Source organism: Entelurus aequoreus, linkage group LG07, assembly GCF_033978785.1.
Source record: "Entelurus aequoreus isolate RoL-2023_Sb linkage group LG07, RoL_Eaeq_v1.1, whole genome shotgun sequence".
Classification (NCBI taxonomy): Eukaryota; Metazoa; Chordata; class Actinopteri; order Syngnathiformes; family Syngnathidae; genus Entelurus; species Entelurus aequoreus.
This window is the reverse complement of record NC_084737.1, coordinates 56,720,102-56,739,473: the sequence shown is the minus strand read 5'-3', so window position 1 is coordinate 56,739,473 and position 19,372 is coordinate 56,720,102. Positions and strand designations below refer to the sequence as shown.

General features: G+C 39.1%; 1 protein-coding gene across 1 annotated transcript in view; it reads right to left on the bottom strand.

The window, feature by feature from the left end:
* Positions 1-1,198: 1,198 nt before the first annotated feature.
* prkx (protein kinase X-linked) overlaps positions 1,199-19,372 on the bottom strand; it is a 29,211-nt gene continuing 11,037 nt past the window's right edge. Inside the window, exons 2-8 of the mRNA XM_062054041.1 lie at positions 17,619-17,787; positions 14,468-14,731; positions 11,917-12,036; positions 11,592-11,687; positions 7,492-7,549; positions 5,624-5,701; positions 1,199-1,784 (exon numbers count right to left, since the gene is read on the bottom strand). Of these exons, the coding sequence (XP_061910025.1) occupies positions 1,659-1,784; positions 5,624-5,701; positions 7,492-7,549; positions 11,592-11,687; positions 11,917-12,036; positions 14,468-14,731; positions 17,619-17,787 (911 nt within the window). The 3' untranslated portion in view covers positions 1,199-1,658. The remainder of the gene's footprint in view (positions 1,785-5,623; positions 5,702-7,491; positions 7,550-11,591; positions 11,688-11,916; positions 12,037-14,467; positions 14,732-17,618; positions 17,788-19,372) is intronic.

Genomic DNA, 19,372 nt, shown 5'->3' with positions numbered 1-19,372 from the left:
ACACACCGGAAGCGCTGCAAGCTACCCTCTCAGCCGCTGCAAGTGCTTATGGCAGACTGGGCCTCTCTGTCAACGTGGCAAAAACCGAGGTAACATGCCAGTGGGCATCCACTCCTCCACCAACCTTCACCATCGACAATAAACCACTAGCAGTAGTGGACTCTTTCAAATACCTTGGCAGCTTTCTCTCTGACGATTGCAGTATCGACAGGGAGGTTCAAAACCGGATCAAATGGCGTCAGCAACTTTTGGCAGACTCAGGGGAAGGGTCTTCCAGAACAAAGACCTTAAGCTACATACCAAGGTAGCGGTCTATTTAGCTGTGGTCATGACGACCCTCTGCTACAGCTGTGAAGCGTGGACCCTGTACAGCCGCCACCTCAGGATGCTGGAGGCCTTCCACATCAGGTGCTTACAATGCATCCTGGGGATATCCTGGAAGGACAGAGTCCCCCACACTGAAATACTCTGCAAGACCAACTGCACCAGTGTGGAGGCTATAGTCACCCATCACCAACTTCGCTGGCTAGGCCACGTTATCAGGATGCCAGAAGAACGCTTACCACGCAAGGTGCTTTATGGTCAGCTTCATCTTGGTCACCGCTTGGCAGGAGGCCCAAAAAAGCGTTATAAAGATCAAATGCAGACTATCATGAAGAAATGCGGCCTGAACCCAACCCAGCTGGAGGACACAGCAGTCCAACGTTCCACCTGGCGGCAGCTCCTCCAACAAGGAGTTCATAAGCTTGAGGAGGACCAAAGTGGTCAACGAGCCAGGAAGCGTCAAAGAAGGCATGAAGCCATTGCCACACCTGCACCCCCAGTCAGTGCCTTCACCTGCTCTGTTTGCGGCAGATCATGTGGATCACGGATTGGACTATTCAGCCACATGAGGACTCACAAAACATAGAGATGGATTGTCGTCATCGGATACGATGGACAACCTGAAGAAGAAGATATATGTATGTATGTATATATATATATATATATATATATATATATATATATATATATATATATGTATATATATATATATATATATATATATATATATATATATATATATATATATATATATATACATATATATATATATATATATATATATATATCGACAAAGAAGCATGGACAAATTTTATGCATGTCCTCCCTGGAAAATCTAATAAATAATTCATAAGCACAGCTGCATTTCCATTCTTTTACATAGATTTTAATGTAAAAAACAAATGTTACAGGAGCCAATAGCACCATAAAACCGCAAACTGTTGTTTTTCACATGCATAATGTATTACAAGTTGACAAAACAAAACACAATTTCAAGTAAAATCTCCAAATCTGTAGCAAAAACATAAGGCACCTTATGCTCCCTTACATAAAGTAGTATTCCTCATAATACTCACTTCTGGCCAGAATACTGTTACAAGAACAGTCACAGGGTTCAAAGGTCACAAAGAAAAATATCAAAACGGGACAAAATATAAAACATTTGTTTCAAACAAGATTGTTTTTGTTCGAGCTAGAAAGTAACAGTCTTTAGTTTTTTTCTGCTTAGAAAACAATATTGAAAAATAAAAAAAGAGCAGATTAATCATTTGGAGTTAAAACGAGTTAAAGACATTTAACCAACTTTGACTTCTACTGGAGAAAAGTGAGTGTCATCAGAAGTTCTTGAAGATTTCCAAGTCTCTGGATGGAACAGAAGAGTCTGTTTCCCACTCGTCATTGGCGTACACTTCAAAGTTTGTGGTGTCGCCATCATGGGAGACTTTGGGAACAATTGGAGGCTGTGGATTTAACAAATTAAAGTCACAATCTTGTAACAAAATGGATTAAAATAAGTAGAGTAAGCATCTGTAAGCAGGGCTCTGTGTAAAGTTTCTACATTGTACTTTATAATTCTCTGTAGTAAACAAGATCGTTTGGTCGGAAGCAAAGCCACACAAGACACGCACTTTTATTATGTTGTCTGATCACGACACAGTGGGGCCGCTTAAGTCGACAGCACTCGGATTGGCTGACTTATGTCTACGTAAGCAGTACGAAAAAAATAGGCTGGACAACGTTGTTGAGGTAAATAACTGAGTCTAATGAAGAACGGTAGTGTTCAAACAATCCAATCAGGTCTGAAGATCCTTGCATTACAAAAGAATTGTGCCTTTATGTGTATCACATTTGCTACGGACAACTCGTGTTTGTCTGAACGCTCGATTCAGACTCCACAGTAGCGAGGAGACAAGGTGAACTCTTCGTTCTCACAGAGAAGATGACACCGAGCAGGTTAGGTCCACAGAGTCACATGCCATGGCGATTGACTCAACAGTTTTATGTATTTATTTTATTCTGGAACTGAAAACCCAGAGTTTTCCTCATTTCATTGCCTACATAGTCATGAGTTTTCCCAATAACTCCTAGCTTTGTGGTGTCACAATGCTTGGTTGGGGATGGAGTACCGTATTTTTCGGACTATAAGTCACAGTTTTTTTCATAGTTTGGCCGGGGGTGCGACTTATACTCAGGAGCGACTTATGTGTGAAATTATTAACACGTTACCGTAAAATATCAAATAATATTATTTAGCTCATTCACGTAAGAGACTAGACGTATAAGATTTCATGGGATTTAGCGATCAGGAGTGACAGATTGTTTGGTAAACGTATAGCATGTTCTATATGTTATAGGTATTTTAATGACTCTTACCATAATATGTTACGTTAACATACCAGGCACGTTCTCAGTTGGTTATTTATGCGTCATACAACGTACACTTATTCAGCCTGTTGTTCACTATTCTTTATTTATTTTAAATTGCCTTTCAAATGTCTATTCTTGGTGTTGGGTTTTATCAAAAAAATGTTCCCAAAAAATGCGACTTATACTCCAGTGCGACTTATATATGTTTTTTTCCTTCTTTATTATGCATTTTCGGCCGGTGCGACTTATACTCCGAAAAATACGGTACTTATTTACTTCAATCAAATACAAATTAATTCATAACCTTCTGTCTCTACGTTAAAACATATTTACTATAAAAAGGATGTATTGTTTATGTCTTTTAAAGGGGACCTATTATGCAAAACCAACTTTTCTTACGTATTGTAGCTATTTTTGTGTATTTGGGATTTGAAATAGTCCTGGAAATTTGAAATTAAAAACCCTGGAGGCATGGTGGAGATATTTATAAAATAATCTTGCCTTCCTTCGTACTTCCTCCAAACAAACCTTGTTGAATTTGCACAACTTAATACGTTTTTCCCAATTGTGACAGTAGCGGATATTTCCATATATGGTAGAAATTTACCCTTAGTGCTTTGTGCGAGTCAGCCATTGTAGTCTGAAGCTTAAATAAGCTCCTGAAGCTCCTAAAAACTACAAAATGGATGGCATGGAAAAGACGCTGTCAAAGTAGAGCCACATAAACAAGACCGCCCTTGAAGCGATGCATTTTGAAAAGGCGGTCAGAAAGCGGCTTGAAGATGGTCTGTAAAACACAATCTATGCAAAATTTTGACCAAAGAGCCACTATTATATGTTATGCAGAACAGAAGGAAGTGTTTAAATGTTAAAAAAAATAAATTACAATTAAAATATGATCCCTTTAAAGAGGAACTGCAACTTTGCCTATTGTTCACAAGACAAGAACACACATATTTTTTTTGGGAGGTGGGGTTTTAAAGTCGGTAAAAAACCGCTTGGAAAGATGCGGCAAATGGGAGTCACCGTTGTACCCTTCAAAGCCCTCTGAGACAACTTCAAAACCCTCCTTTAACATGTCCATGGATGTTCTCATTTAGCCAGGTCATTGTCATCTCAGGGCATTCAATCAATCACAACTGAATTGATTGATTGATTGAGACTTTTATTAGTAGGTTGCACAGTGAAGTACATATTCCGTACAATTGACCACTAAATGGTAACACCCCAATAAGTTTTTCAACTTGTTTAAGTCGGGGTCCACTTAAATTGATTCATGATACAGATATATACTATCATCATAATACAGTCATCACACGAGATAATCACATTGAATTATTTACATTATTTACAATCAGGGGTGTGGAGGGGGGGGGGGGGGGGTAGGATATGGACAGCAAGTAGTGGACATAGAGAGAGAGAGAGAGAGAGATCAGAAGGCATAAGAAAAAGTATCTGCATTTGATTGTTTACATTTGATTATTAGCAATCCGGGGAGGGTGTTAGTTTAGGGTTGTAGTTGCCTGGAGGTGAACTTTTATTGTGGTTTTGAAGGAGGATAGAGATGCCCTTTCTTTTATACCTGTTGGGAGCGCATTCCACATTGATGTGGCATAGAAAGAGAATGAGTTAAGACCTTTGTTAGTTCGGAATCTGAGCTCCCCCTGGTGTTGTGGTTATGGCGGTCATTTACGTTAAGGAAGTAGTTTGACATGTACTTCGGTATCAGGGAGGTGTAGTGGACTGTTTGGTTTGTCTTAGAGGACGTTTCACCGCTCATCCAAGTAGGCTTCATCAGTTCGTGCTCATAGACTTTGATTGGCCAGATCCAGTCCTCCATCAACGTTTTGTATACACATAGGGTTGCCAACACCTAGACTTTGAAATAAGGGACAACTCGCAGGCGGTCGGAAAATTTTAAGTGTCCCTTATAAAATTTGTGTGTCCCCTATTTCAGTCCGGGCCTGAAACTGTAAGTCCTATTCATACCATAATCACAAGAAAATTGTATTCTTCAACCATACATTTATTTTTTCAAAATGTGCAAAACAGAGGGACAAAAAAAATCAAAAACCCAATTGGGATGGGTGCTGGATCAAAAAAGGAACACTTACAAGAACAAGAAAGAAAGAAAGGTCTGCACACACTGCCACAGCAGTTTGAAAAAGAGCGCTTGCTCGAAACGTTATACTTAAATAAAATAAATGCTGATCAATGTAAAATGTGCAAAACAGAACCGAGTACGTGTACGGGACGCGGGTCTTTTGCCTCAAATACGTGACGTCACGGGTAATACGGGACAGTTGGCAACCCTATATACACACTGCAAGTGTATATATAATGAAGTAACAGATAAGTTCATAACTAGTAATATGTACAATATTTACCGTATTTTGGTCATTTTATGTATCATGACAGTCTGGCTAGCTGTGTACAAACAAAACATGAAATGTGGGCTAATACTTTACAGATACTGTAATATGATTGTTCATGTTTTTCAGTCAGTACAGATCGGTGTCTTATTGCAGTGTTGTGCATTACAAACTCAAACACGTTTCGTTCTGTCGTAGAAGCAAACTTATCTTTTGCTGTGGTTAGCTTCTACAGCTAATCCTGTAGCACGCCGATGTGCTCTTACAATAACAATATCGCTATAGCCTGGTTATTATACAGGTTAGGGAACGTAAATAAAGTATTCTTGACGGTTTTTGAATGCATTTTTAAAGTGATTCAGAGGTAGAATAGACTGCTCCCATTAGCTGCATTGCTAGCCACCAAGAACGAGCCATTTTTTACATGTTAGAAAATGAAAAATGAATGTAAACAATAGGCACAATTCCAAAAAAAGTGCAGTTCCCCTTTAAGGGTAAACTTAGTAAATCAGCAGGAAGTCAAATCCTTATTTTCCGCACTGTATTGTTTCAAGCATTACCTTCATTTTTCTCAGAGGAACAGTCTCCCAGTCAACAGCCTTGAACCATCGATGCTTTTTCACATCTTCTGTGCCATTCTAAAGTAAAAGGAGCAAGAACGTAACTTAAACATTTCATGATGAGGATCTGATTTTAAAAACTACAAAATAACAATTTACATCACAAGGGGAAAACCGTGAGAACCATACCTTACATTTCCCATGATGCTCCACTGCAGTATCTACTTTTAGCAGGAAATTGCATTTTGACAGGAAATGGGCAAATGCATTTAGCATGGAAGCTTAGGTTGAATTGCTTAAATTTGCCTTCCTTGTCTCCAAAGTTGTTTTCGCTGGCATGAGACGTTTTTTCAGTAGCCCCAGTGGGAAAACTTGGTCACTTCTTTTGTCTTATGTATGTACTGAACAACTTTGACCCCTAGGTGATGTCAGACTAGAGTACATAAACAGATTTTACATACCGGTACTCCTGTTAGGATGATATTTGGTCACTTATGCACTCCCCTTAAAAAAGAACATCATCACCTTGTACAGGTGTACAAAAACACATTTATTGACACACATTTCGGGAGAACATCCGCACATAAACACAACAGAACAAATACCCAGAACCCTTTGCAGCACTAACTCTTCCGGGACTCTACAAGGTGACTGGGCTGGCACGTTGTTAGAATGGATGAAAAGCGGACGTGACGACAGCTCGTAGAGGACGTTAAAGGCAGTGCCTTTAGGCACGCCCCCAAGACTGTGGTCCGGGTGGACTACGAGATATAATGACTGATGAACACCTTCGTTCGATAATGAAGGTTGCCTCAGCTCAAAGCCTGAGCCCCGACATTAATGAACTAGCATCCAAGAAAAGATGCCAGGTATCTGGCTTGGGCACATCAGATTAGATCAGTGTGTTGCAAACTGAGCAGTTTTAAGTCCTGAATGGTTGGTTTATTCATTGTTATTTTATTTTCAAATGTATTAGCCTGTGGGAACAGTTAATGTTGATATTTACCTCAGAAGGCTGCAAATAGAAAGGAGGCATTCCATTTTTATTTAAATTGTATTTGTTATACCATTGATATTTTTTAATTGTTATTATCATTATTTGAAACTCGATTTTGCATGTCACTATAAAGTTATATAAGCCTTGCTTGTTCAATATTCAATGCAAAACTTGTTTGGGTCCCTATTAAAAGGTTAATTTGTTCAACCTTGGCTCACGGCTTTGTTCAGTTTTAAATTTTGGCCCACTCTGTATTTGAGTTTGACACCCCTGGATTAGATTGTGGGAGGAGTAGTGGGAGGACACGGCTGTGGAACTCTTCTGGGCACAATTCACTGCAAGTGTGATTTATAAGAAGAAGAGTGCACACAAGTGTGCGCAGCGTGTATTTAAAAAAAACCTGTTTTTTTTAGTGTACATTCTGAGAATAGTGCTTATGCATTGTTTTCCATTTCAATCGATGCAGTTGTATAAATGAGGCCCCAGGAGATTAGCAAAACGTACAAGCTTATTCAAAGGTCAAAATGCGTTCCAGAGTACGAAAAATGTGTGCAAAATGGCAGGTGTGTGAACGTGTTCCTTATTTGACACTTTTTAGTGCAATACAAATGTATTTTGAATTGAACAAAAAACATATATTTTATTAGCACGTTTGTTGCCGTAAGTAGATTTTGTTTAGTCATCACTTTGGTGATCTTAAAGGAAAAAAAATACATCAAGTAACAACGTGTCACTGTTGCTGGAATGCGCTGTGACACAAAACGTACCATTTTCTAATAGTTTCAAGTGTATCACTTTCTAAATAGTTTGAGTCAGTTGCCTCAGTGTAAAGGTTCAGGTTCAACGTAAAGACAAAATCACTTTAACTCACTTTCATGTTGCCAAGTCTTCTTCCTCGATCAACCACCAGAAACTTCTTGATGATGTCTCTGTGGGGGGACACAAACACAGTGAGTAAGGGACAGTCAATCTTTAGGCAATACGGTGGTACTTTATTTTTAGGCCTTACGGTGTATATGATTCAGATTTTGAGAAAGGTGTTTGCCAAAACTTTGTCCCCGGTTTTCATAAACCCCTTTACTTGGGGACGGCGTGGCTTGGGTGGTAGAGCGGCCCTGCCAGCAACTTGAGGGTTCCTAGTTTGATCCCCAGTTTCCGCCATCCTAGTCAAGTCTGTTTTGTCCTTGAGCAAGACACTTCAGCCTTGCTCCTGATGGGTCGTGGTTAGAGCCTTGCATGGCAGCTCCCGCCATCAGTGTGAATGTGTGTGTGAATGGGTGAATGTGGAAATTGTGTCAAAGCGCTTTGAGTACCTTGAAGGTAGAAAAGCGCTATACAAGAATAACCCATTTACCTTTTACTTATCGCACATAACAAACTAGTCTGTTTTCCTGCATATCATCCTGTGGAATGGAATGTTCAAACAAAAAAACCTGCACGTTCACAACTCAATTGCTGTACTTTTTTTATTGTGTCATACCACAAACAAATCCACAATTGGACCAAAAAAGAGAAACACTATTAAAATTAAGAAAGAATTTGCCCGCAAAATGATAAATGATAAATGGGTTATACTTGTATAGCGCTTTTCTACCTTCAAGGTACTCAAAGCGCTTTGACACTATTTCCACATTCACCCATTCACACACACATTCACACACTGATGGCGGGAGCTGCTACCTTCAAGGTACTCAAAGCGCTTTGACACTATTTCCACATTCACCCATTCACACACACATTCACACACTGATGGCGGGAGCTGCCATGCAAGGCGCTAACCAGCAGCCATCAGGGGCAAAGGGTGAAGTGTCTTGCCCAAGGACACAACAGACGTAACTAGGATGGTAGAAGGCGGGGATTGAACCCCAGCAACCAGCAACCCTCCGATTGCTGGCACAGCCACTCTACCAACTTCGCCACGCTGTCCCTCAAAGTTTGAAGGTCACCTTCTCCCCTTCCACTGATCGCTGTCTTGGCCAACAAGTCTTCAATAAAGATAAAAGTTATGTTAAATGTTAACATTTTTCACATTGTTTTCTGCATATAAAATTATAATTATTCTTTATAAAATGTGTTTTGTGTTAATATTTTTGGGTGTCTGAAACGGATTACCGTATTTTTCGGAGTATAAGTCGCACCGGCCGAAAATGCATAATAAAGAATGAAAAAAACATATATAAGTCCCAGTGGAGTATAAATCGCATTTTTTGGGGAAATGTATTTGATAAAACCCAACACCAAGAATAGACATTTGAAAGGCAATTTAAAATAAAAAAAGAATAGTGAACAACAGGCTGAATAAGTGTACGTTATATGACGCATAAATAACCAACTGAGAACGTGCCTGGTATGTTAACGTAACATATTATGGTAAGAGTCATTCAAATAACTATAACATATAGAACATGCTATACATTTACCAAACAATCTGTCACTCCTAATCACTAAATCCCATGAAATCTTATACGTCTAGTCTCTTACGTAAATGAGCTAAATAATATTATTTGATATTTTACGGTAATGTGTTAATAATTTCACACATAAGTCGCTCCTGAGTATAAGTCGCAGCCCCGGCCAAACTATGGAAAAAACAGGGACTTATAGTCCGAAAAATACTGTAAATGGATTTACATTATTTTTCATAGAAAAAATTGCTTTAGTTTTTCAACGATTCAGTTTTCTTCTGAACTTTTCTAACGGCTTAGTAACAAAAACCTGTACCTTCACCAAAATTGACTACATAACAAGATACAACACCACGACAGATACATTAAATGTCACTGGGAAATAATGGAGATGTACAATTATGATTACCGGTACTTGGATTTTAAACTCAGGGTATAATCAAACTAGGACAATTTTACTGCACTTCGGTCTCCTTCCAATGTTAAGAAAAATGGCATCACAAACTAAAAAGTCACATTATTATTTTTCCTGAAATATCTTTGACCTTTGTTTTGTGCTGGCGTTCATTGTTATTTTGAACCTAATTCAAACATGTAAAGATTTGGTGTAAAATAGGTGTAGGATTAAACATAAGCTTTACTTCTTCCTACTACTTTTCAGACATTGTATGTTGAATTGTGCAAATGTACCCATGTGATATTCCTTATTATAACTTGTTAATCATGTCTGAAACAAATGAATCATAACCTTGAACCATAACTTAAAGGGGAACTGCACTTTTTTTTGGAAATGTGTCTATCATTCACAATCCTTATGTAAGACATGAACACATGTGCTTTTCTTTTTTTAAGCATTCTAGCTCGTAGATAAACGCTAGCAAAAGTCAGCTAACAATGGAGCCAATAGAAGTCGCTCTATTCTGCCTATAAAGCACTCTAAAAAATACAAACACCATCAAGGTTTTATGTACATGCTGTAAAAGTATACATACCTGTATGCAATGTAGTAACAGACACATTCAAAATAACATTTAATATTTACATATTTTGTTTATTTTAAGCATACAATGGCGCAATAATTTTACAGACGCATCACAATTGCTGCTTTTCCCTTCAACAACAACACGGCATACAGCATACTTCACGAGAGACAACAAAGACTATTTTGACACAAATGATGATCCAGAACCTAATCTTTTTTAGCCTGAATAGAAGGAGGATGAGAAACACGTTTTACAAGCTGTGTGCTAAACAGATGCAGCTTTAGTGAAACACTAAACATGCAGCTGTATTGCTAAGTGCTGAATAAGAAATATGAACTACAAACATACAAAAGCAACCACTTACTGTAAAATGTCAGCTCTCATTGGGTAGCAGACTGATAGGATGTTCATATCGTTCTGTTTTGATGAAGAATTCATTATAATCCTCACTAATGGTTAAAAAAAAAAAGTTGCCGCAAACGAGCGTCTTTTTGCTCAGTATGACAATATAGCAGCATAAGCTAGTTAGTTCTCTGTGGTCACGGCGCCACTAAAAATAGATTGTCTGCTTTAGCGCTTATAATGACAATATTGCTACTACTTGGTTGATACTCAGGACACAAGATTTAAATAGAGTATTGTTAGCAGTTTTTGGATGTGTTTTTAGAAGGCTTTATTGGCGGAATAGTGTACTCCCATTATCTGCATTGTTAGCCACCTCTCGTACTTGCCGTATATTGCAAGTTAGAATGCATAAAAAAAGATATAAACATATATGTTCTTGCAGTGACGTGCAGTCAGGGGAGGCAGGTGAGGCGGGGCCTCACGTGCCATCATGGAAAGAAAAAAAATGTAAAAAGAAAAAAAATTAAGTACTCCTAATCTCAACTAATTCTGTGTATAAAATATAGCCATCACACAAACACTATCTTGCATTCAAATCTCTGCACCACCGTGGACAAGACCAAAGAGCTGTAATGAAATTTGTCCTCTGCTTTTGACCCATCCCCTTGATCACCCCCTAGGAGGTGAGGGGAGCAGTGGGCAGCAGCGGCGCCACGCCCGGGAATAATTTTTGGTTATATAACCCCCAATTCCAACCCTTGATGCTGAGTGCCAAGCAGGGAAGAATGCTGGTATGAGCTTTTGAACATAACCCGTTAACTGCTGCCAATCAAATGGTGAATAAGATACTCTTTAGGGTTCATATGTTTGTAAATCTGACTGTGATGAAGTCAGTGCCTCACCAGCCATGAACCTCACCGCACGTCACTGTGTTCTTGTCTTTAAAAGAATTGTGAACGATAGGCAAAATTCCACAAAAGTGCAGTTCCCCTTTAATGCAATTTGCAGAGATAGAGACAGACTTTTACAGTTCAAGTTTAAATAGTATAAAGTTGTTTATGGCGAAGAGAAAACTGAAAGTATTTCATAAGAGATGAGAAATGTTCAATAATTAAGCGCGTATCGAATTTATCGATTTAGAACCTAATGAATTGACATCGCATTGATTTAAGGAATTGACCATGTTACCTAGCCCTAACAAATGGTGTGAATTGTATGCATTCAAAATTAAAGCTTACTTGACATAGAAATCTAGATGACGTGGAAAGTCCAGTTTTCCTGCCAGGATTTTTTGGTAGATTCCAAAAGGATTGTCATCAAAGAAAGGTGGGTACCTAAAGAAAAAAAGTATATGTTATATGTGCATGTACATATATACGCAGATTGCAGCACGCCAATAGGAGGATACGTTTCCCTAAAACACATGATTGATTATATTACTTAATATCTATTCTGCTTCCTACCATGTCCTGGTTTAATGCACACCATTGGTTGATATAAAAATATCATACCCACGCCCCAAACTGGTCAAAGTCAGTAATTAGTAAATACAGCAGTACGCACCCTGCCAGCATTTCAAAGATGAGGATGCCGAGAGCCCACCAGTCCACTGCTCGACCGTGACCTTTGCTTTGGATGACTTCTGGAGCTAGATACTCTGGAGTACCACAGAGTGTCCAGGTTCTACTCAAAAAAACAAATAAAGAAGATGTCAGGCTCCTATTGACCCATTATGAAGATCAGCATGGGGTGCATGCATGTGTGAGGTTGTAGAGTGCTTTATATTATAGAGAATTTTACACCACCTTTCTACAAGGTTCTGGAGAAAAAATGTTTTATATGCATTGCTGTACAGATGTACACAATGAACTGAATCTATTTATACATTTCATAATTTTAAAATAGTTTTTGCTGTCAGCCTTATTGTTTCGGAAAATTCTCAGGTCCCTAATTTATGGTAGTAACAGAATTGTGCAATCGCTACAGGCATATGTTCCTAAAAATGTATTGCAGTATTTTAAACACAGACTTACAGATAGTCAAACTGGTCAAGTTAGATAAAATAATAAACAATAAAACACATGGAATGTGAAGTTTGTCAAAATAAGTAATTTACAAAAGGATATAAAGTACAATAAATATGCAGATTAGAAAAAAAGTACAAAGTTATGTGAAATATGTATACTTTAGCTTTTCTTGATTAATTTGGAAAATAACATTTCAAAAAACAACACATTGGTTGTTCTGTTAATATCATTTGTTTCATATGATATACTAGGTATATCTTGGATTTTTGTAAAGTTTAGACCATTAAAAATATGTCAATAGTTTTTATGATAGGGTTACTCTAACAGAAAGAGACAGGATGTAAAACAAATTGAAAATGTATTTTAAAGGTTAGGAATGTGTATTTCAGAGCGGTTATTAGTCCATGAAACACACCGATCTATCCTGTCTTTTAAAGAAAGTACTCCTAATCTCAACTAATTCTGTGTATAAAATATAGCCATCACACAAACACTATCTTGCATTCAAATCTCTGCACCACCGTGGACAAGACCAAAGAGCTGTCAAAGGACCTCACTGACAAGACTGTAAACCTGCCCAAGACTGTAAAGTACTATAAGTTTAAACATCCACACCTGACACAAGGAAAATGTAATGTGGTCACAAAATAGCAAAATGGAGGTGTTTACAGAGAAATATTAAAATATGAATCCAATAATAGCATCCCTACTGTCAAAGCGTGCAAAAAACCTTGAGTTACCAAATGACAGCCTCGAAAACTTCTGGTTTTGAAGCAAATCCGTACAGACGAGAGGACCAAAATCCCTCATGAGATGCGTGCAACTCTGCTGACCAACTGCAAGAAATGTCTGATCTCTGTGCTCATCAACAACACTTTTTACAATAATTACTAAAATCACCTTTTGTATTGCAATGAAGTACTTATTTTGACTTATTTATATATAACTTACACATCCTGTCTCTGTTACAACAAACCTACCGGTATTTAATTTTAAACACAGGAAGTGAAGAAATGTGACTAAATGTAAGCAGACAAATAGTATACAGTATAAAGCTAGGTGAAAAAGGGCTAACTGTTAAAGGCTAACTTTGGGGGTAAACATGTGATTAAATGATATTATATTAACCCTATCTGTTATAGTACCGTATTTTCCGCTCTATAAGGCGCACCTAAAAACCTCCAATTTCCTCAAAAGCTGACAGTGCGCCTTATAATCCGGTGCCCCTTATATATGGACCAACATTGACCAAAACAGGTCTCGCAACTACGGTAACTACGCCGACTTCATTTTCCCCCTTCTACGGCTGCTTACCGTAGAAGAAGAAGCGCTTCTTCTTCTACGGGGGAAAATGAAGTCGGCGGCTTCTTACCGTAGAAGAAGCGCTTCTTCTTCTACGGTAAGCAGCCGCCAATTTTCTGCTTACTGTAGAAGCCGGTAAGCAGCCGCCAACTTCTGCTTACCGTAGAAGAAGAAGCGCTTCATCTTCTACGGAGGAAAATGAAGTCGGCGGCTGCTAACCGTAGTTGCGAGACCTAAACTTGTAATGTAAAGACCCAAAAATGGCTCCTATTAAGAGACACGCCTACGATGCAGTTTAAACTCAAGGCGATGAGTCACGCAGTAGAACACGGGAATAGAGCAGCAGCGAGAGAATTTAACATTAACGAATCAATGGTGCGGAAGTGGCGGAAGCAACATGATGACCTGCGCCAAGTAAAGAAGACTAAACAGAGTTTCCGAGGGAACAAAGCGAGATGGCTACAGTTGGAGGACAAACTTGAACATTGAGTTGTTGAACAGAGAGCAGCAAGTATAAGTGTCAGTACAATCACTATTTGTTTTGTTGACATTCCCTTTAGCGCAGCTCCATCTAATGGATGCATAACGTAACCCCAGCCTCTACTGTAGCGTCTATTCTATGCGCCTTATAATGCGGTGCACCTTATATATGAACCAAGTTTTAAAATAGGCCATTCATTGAAGGTGCGCATTATAATCTGGTGCGCCTTATAGTGCGGAAAATACGGTAATTGGATGCTAAAATGAGAATAAATCAATGAGCACAAATGATTGACTATAAGGACCTCTCAGAAAGCTTCTTGGCAAAGCCGAAGTCGGTCAGACGGATATGGCCCTCCCTGTCCAGCAGGATGTTCTCTGGCTTTAGGTCACGGTAGACAATGTCTTTAGAGTGCAGGTATTCAATAGCACAGACAATCTCAGAAGCGTAGAAAAGAGCTGTTGTGTTGATGAAACGGCCACGGTTGCGAAGGTAGCTGAACAGCTCCCCGCCAGGCACATAATCCATCAACATATAGAGGAAGCGTTCGTCATGGTGCGTCCAAAACCTGGCAAAGAACAAAATGCTGTTTAAGTCATTTGTGTCTAGATTCAAGTTAGGCAAATACATTGATGTTTATTAAACAAATGCAGAAGTGCAACCACATGTTTTCAGGTCAAAGGAACAGTAAGTTAACTTGATATTTTTGCAATTTTTCCATCCATCCATCCCTTTTCTACCGCTTGTCCTTTTTGGGGTCGCGGGGTTGCTGGAGCCTATCTCAGCTGCATTCGGGCGGAAGGCGGGGTACACCCCGGACAAGTCGCCACCTCATCGCAGGGCCAACACAGATAGACAGACAACATTCACGCTCACATTCACACACTAGGGCCAATTTCAAGGGCAGCACGGTGGAACAGGGGTGAGTGCATGTGCCTCACAATACGAAGGTCCTGAGTTCAATCCCGGGCTCGGGATCTTTCTGTGTGGAGTTTGCATGTTCTCCCCGTGACTGCGTGTGTTCTCTCCGGGTACTACGGCTTCCTCCCACCGCCAAAAACATGCACCTGGGGATAGGTTGATTGGCAACACTAAATTGGCCCTAGTGTGTGCAATTTTTCCAATAGAGATTAAAAGCACTCATTAATAACAAGAAACGCAAGGTCCCAGATGACCACAGGACCTCCAACACAGCATCCTCAAGTTGTTTATTAAGATTACCAGTTAACTGTAATTACCTGAAAGCTCCCACTTTGCTGAAATCACAGATACTGTTTGTTGCACCTCCCTGCATACAACCAAGTAAACAACATGTCCACTAGAACTCTCAGCTCCTCTTGGGAGAGAAAAGGCGCACACTTGCAGACCAATACTTTGGAAACCTTATAAACTTACAGGCGGGGTTTTTAAAAAAGTCCCTAAATCTAGTGACAAAGTCTATTTGAAGCACTCTGTTGCAGAACTACTCTACGCGTAAATTAAAATTTGATTGGCTGGTAGCGTCACGTGGAGCCCTGCGCCGGCTAGAAATAGCTAACCTCCGTGCCTTATTGTTGCATTTGCTTTACAAGTCCGATAAAATTGTCCATATGTTTTTCATGCCTAAAAATTCAAAACTATTTTTTTTACAGGATGCGCAAGAACCCTGAATGTTGTCATGAAAACATTTTGGGTGTTTACTTCAATACGGTTCAATAAACAGTTTGTTACAGTGATTCTTGCTACCCACATGCTGACCACCAAAGCTCTAAACCTAGTGAGAAAACTGGAACATAATGGCTGAAAGACATCTAGACAAAAGTCCCTGAAAGCTTAAAAATCAAATAAGTATTGGAATCATCTTAAGGAACTTATATGTAGGTATGGGTACCAAATTCGGTACTTACTGTATTTTTCGGACTATAAGTCGCTCCGGAGTATACGTCGCACCGGCCGAAAATGCACAATAAAGACGGAAAAAAACATATATACGTCGCACTGGAGTATAAGTCGCATTTTTTGGGGAAATTTATTTGATAAAATCCAACACCAAGAATAGACATTTGAAAGGCAATTTAAAATAAATAAAGAATAGTGAAAAACAGGCTGAATAAGTGTACGTTATATGACGCATAAATAACCAACTGAGAACGTGCCTGGTATGTTAACGTAACATATTATGGTGAGAGTCATTCAAATAACTATAACATATAGAACATGCTATACGTTAACCAAACAATCTGTCACTCCTGATCGCTAAATCCCATGAAATCTTCTTCCTCGTTGTCGCTCCTGGTATGCGCCGCTCTCTTTCTTTCTGCTGCTCGATCGCCGTTTTCTGCTGCATATTTCACTACGTCCGGCTTGTAATCTGCAGTATATGATTTCCTTTTCGGTGCCATTTTAGTTCAGCCCTTCTCAGTTTTTATAAGTTACCGCCAATGTTGATGTGATCCATTTTAATAGCATATAGCAGTTAGCATTCCATGACCCACAATGCACTTCTGCCATGACCCTCACCTGCTGAATTCTTATTGGTTGGCGTGTGAGTGACGATTGCTGACGTGTGTGTGACGAGTGCGGACATTTTCTTCGTCGCTCACGCGAATGAGATAAATAATATTATTTGATATTTTACGGTAATGTGTTAATAATTTCACACATAAGTCGCTCCGGAGTATACGTCGCACCCACAACCAAACTATGAAAAAAACGTTGACTTATAGTCCGAAAAATACGGTAAATAGGTACTGACGGAATTCAGTCGGTTCTCCCGGGTAGATTCAAATAAAACTAAACAGTCCAGTATTTCGACCCACAACTGGTTGCAGACCCAGCACCGGCTCAAACACTCGGCAGGCAAACAGGCGCATTCATAGCTGACTGCCTCTATATACCATTGCAATTTTCCATGCCAACAAAGCAAGTATTCCTGATAGAAAGAACTTAAAACTAAGGCTCCACTTTTCAAAATGCGCTACCTCGATGCTAATTTACATTGGATATGCCAAACACATGCTACTAATTACCATGTAATATATTTTACATGGCAATTTCAACACCTCCAAAATTGGTAATCAAAAATACAACTAAGATGCATGTTTCAATCAAACAGCTGGTTTATGATAAGTGTAATTCTTACAGACAAATACTTTGTAGGGCTCAACAAAAGACAAGACTTTGCATCCAACTTAATGGCAAAGACTACTTTCCAACTAAGGCAACACACGGAGGGCCAACTAAAATAAATGCATACTTGCATGATGTAACAACTGGACAGCACTGTTGTCATTATCAGCTCAGTGTCAAATTAACAATTAGTACCACATAAATACACACAAAAGTACAGCAAATTGGCACCGTTGAGTACTGATAATGATTCCATAGGTACCGTAAATTGGTAAATGTAAAAAAATACCTATCTCTACTTCTTTGGATATGATGAGCTTTGTATGAAGCTTGGGAAACTAACTCACAGTCGGATGAGGAATGGGTGGTTGACCTCTTTCAGCACGGCTTTTTCATTGAAGACATGTTGCTCCTGCTTTAGGCGGATTACGTCAGGGATCCTCATCTGCTTCAGGGCATAGAAGGTCCTGCTCTTTTTGTCCCGAACCAGATAAACGCGACCAAATGTTCCTGTACCTGAGTAGGGGCAACATAGGCAAAGGAAAGGTTTAATGTGTGCAACAAAGAAGCACCACAAAATAATGAATGAAAGGTTTCCCCCATCCATTCATTTATTTGGACTGCCACAAATAAATTTGGCACTACCTGTTTGTCCTCACTTAAAAACACATTATAGTAGAATTGAGTGTCCGCCCTGAGATCAGGTAGGTCGTGAGTTCAAACCCCGGCCGAGGCATACCAAAGACTATAAAAATGGGACCCATTACCTCCCTGCTTGGCACTCAGCATCAAGGGTTGGAATTGGGGGTTAAATCACCAAAAATGATTCCCGGGCGCGGCCACCGCTGCTGCTCACTGCTCCCCTCACCTCCCAGGTGATCAAGGGGATGGGTCAAATGCAGAGGACAAATTTCACCACACCTAGTGTGTGCGTGACAATCATTGATACTTTAACTTAACTTAATTGGACTGTCTGCGAAAGCAGCTTGTTATTACAACTAGGGCGGTATGCATCGTAACTGCTCCTTATCACACCTCATACGCACATACCGTAGCTGACGATGTTGTGCATTTTAACACTTTTTAGCAATACAGTATTATTCTCTATCCCTGATTATTCTATCTGTTTATCTCCTCTTAAAGGGGAACTGCAGTATTTATTTTATCTATCATTTACAACCGCTATGTGAGACAAGAACATATGTTTTTCTCTTTTTTATGCATTTTAATTTGTAATATTTGGCTCCTACTACACGGCTAGCACTGTAGCTCCATCCTGCCCATAAAGCCCTCTAAAAAATATTCCATAAACGCCAACAACGGTGGCAGAGAAGAGGACTGTTGAAAAACTAGTGAGCATCCTGGATGATGCCAGTCACCCTCTGCATACCGTTATCAGTAGCCAGAGGAGTCTGTTCAGTGCTAGACTGCTTCATCCCAAGTGCAGGACTAATATACTAAAAAACTCCTTTGTCCCACACGCCTTTAGACTGTACAACTCCTCTCTGGGGGGAAGGGGGGTACTAGAATGACAGGGGGTGCAAAACAATAACAGTGCAATACTTTTTCATAACATGGTCACCACTGCCTAGTTTCTCTTGCTATGTTCTTATTTTACTGTTATATTTTTATTCTCATTGTTGCTTTTTATTTGTATTCTATTGTAATATTTTTATATTTTGTTTCCACTTATACCCCCATTATTTACTTTTTACTTTTTAAATTTGATCTCAATGTTGTACACTGCTGCTGGAATTTTAATTTTCCTGAGGGAACTCTCCTGAAGGAATCAATAAAGTACTATCTATCTATCTATCTATCTATCTATCTATCTATCTATCTATCTATCTATCTATCTATCTATCTATCTATCTATCTATCTAACAATACCCTTTTACATGTCATGACATACATATTAACCAATTATTATTGTGGCCATAAATCAAGAAGTTGGTCAAATTTGACATTCAATTTAGCCCCATAGACATCACGAGGATCGACACAAAAAGACACTCATTTGCGTCACCTTTTTATTTATATTTTTACTTCAGTGAGTATTATGCTGAATTTAACATCTAAACGAAAAACACAAGTCTTGAGA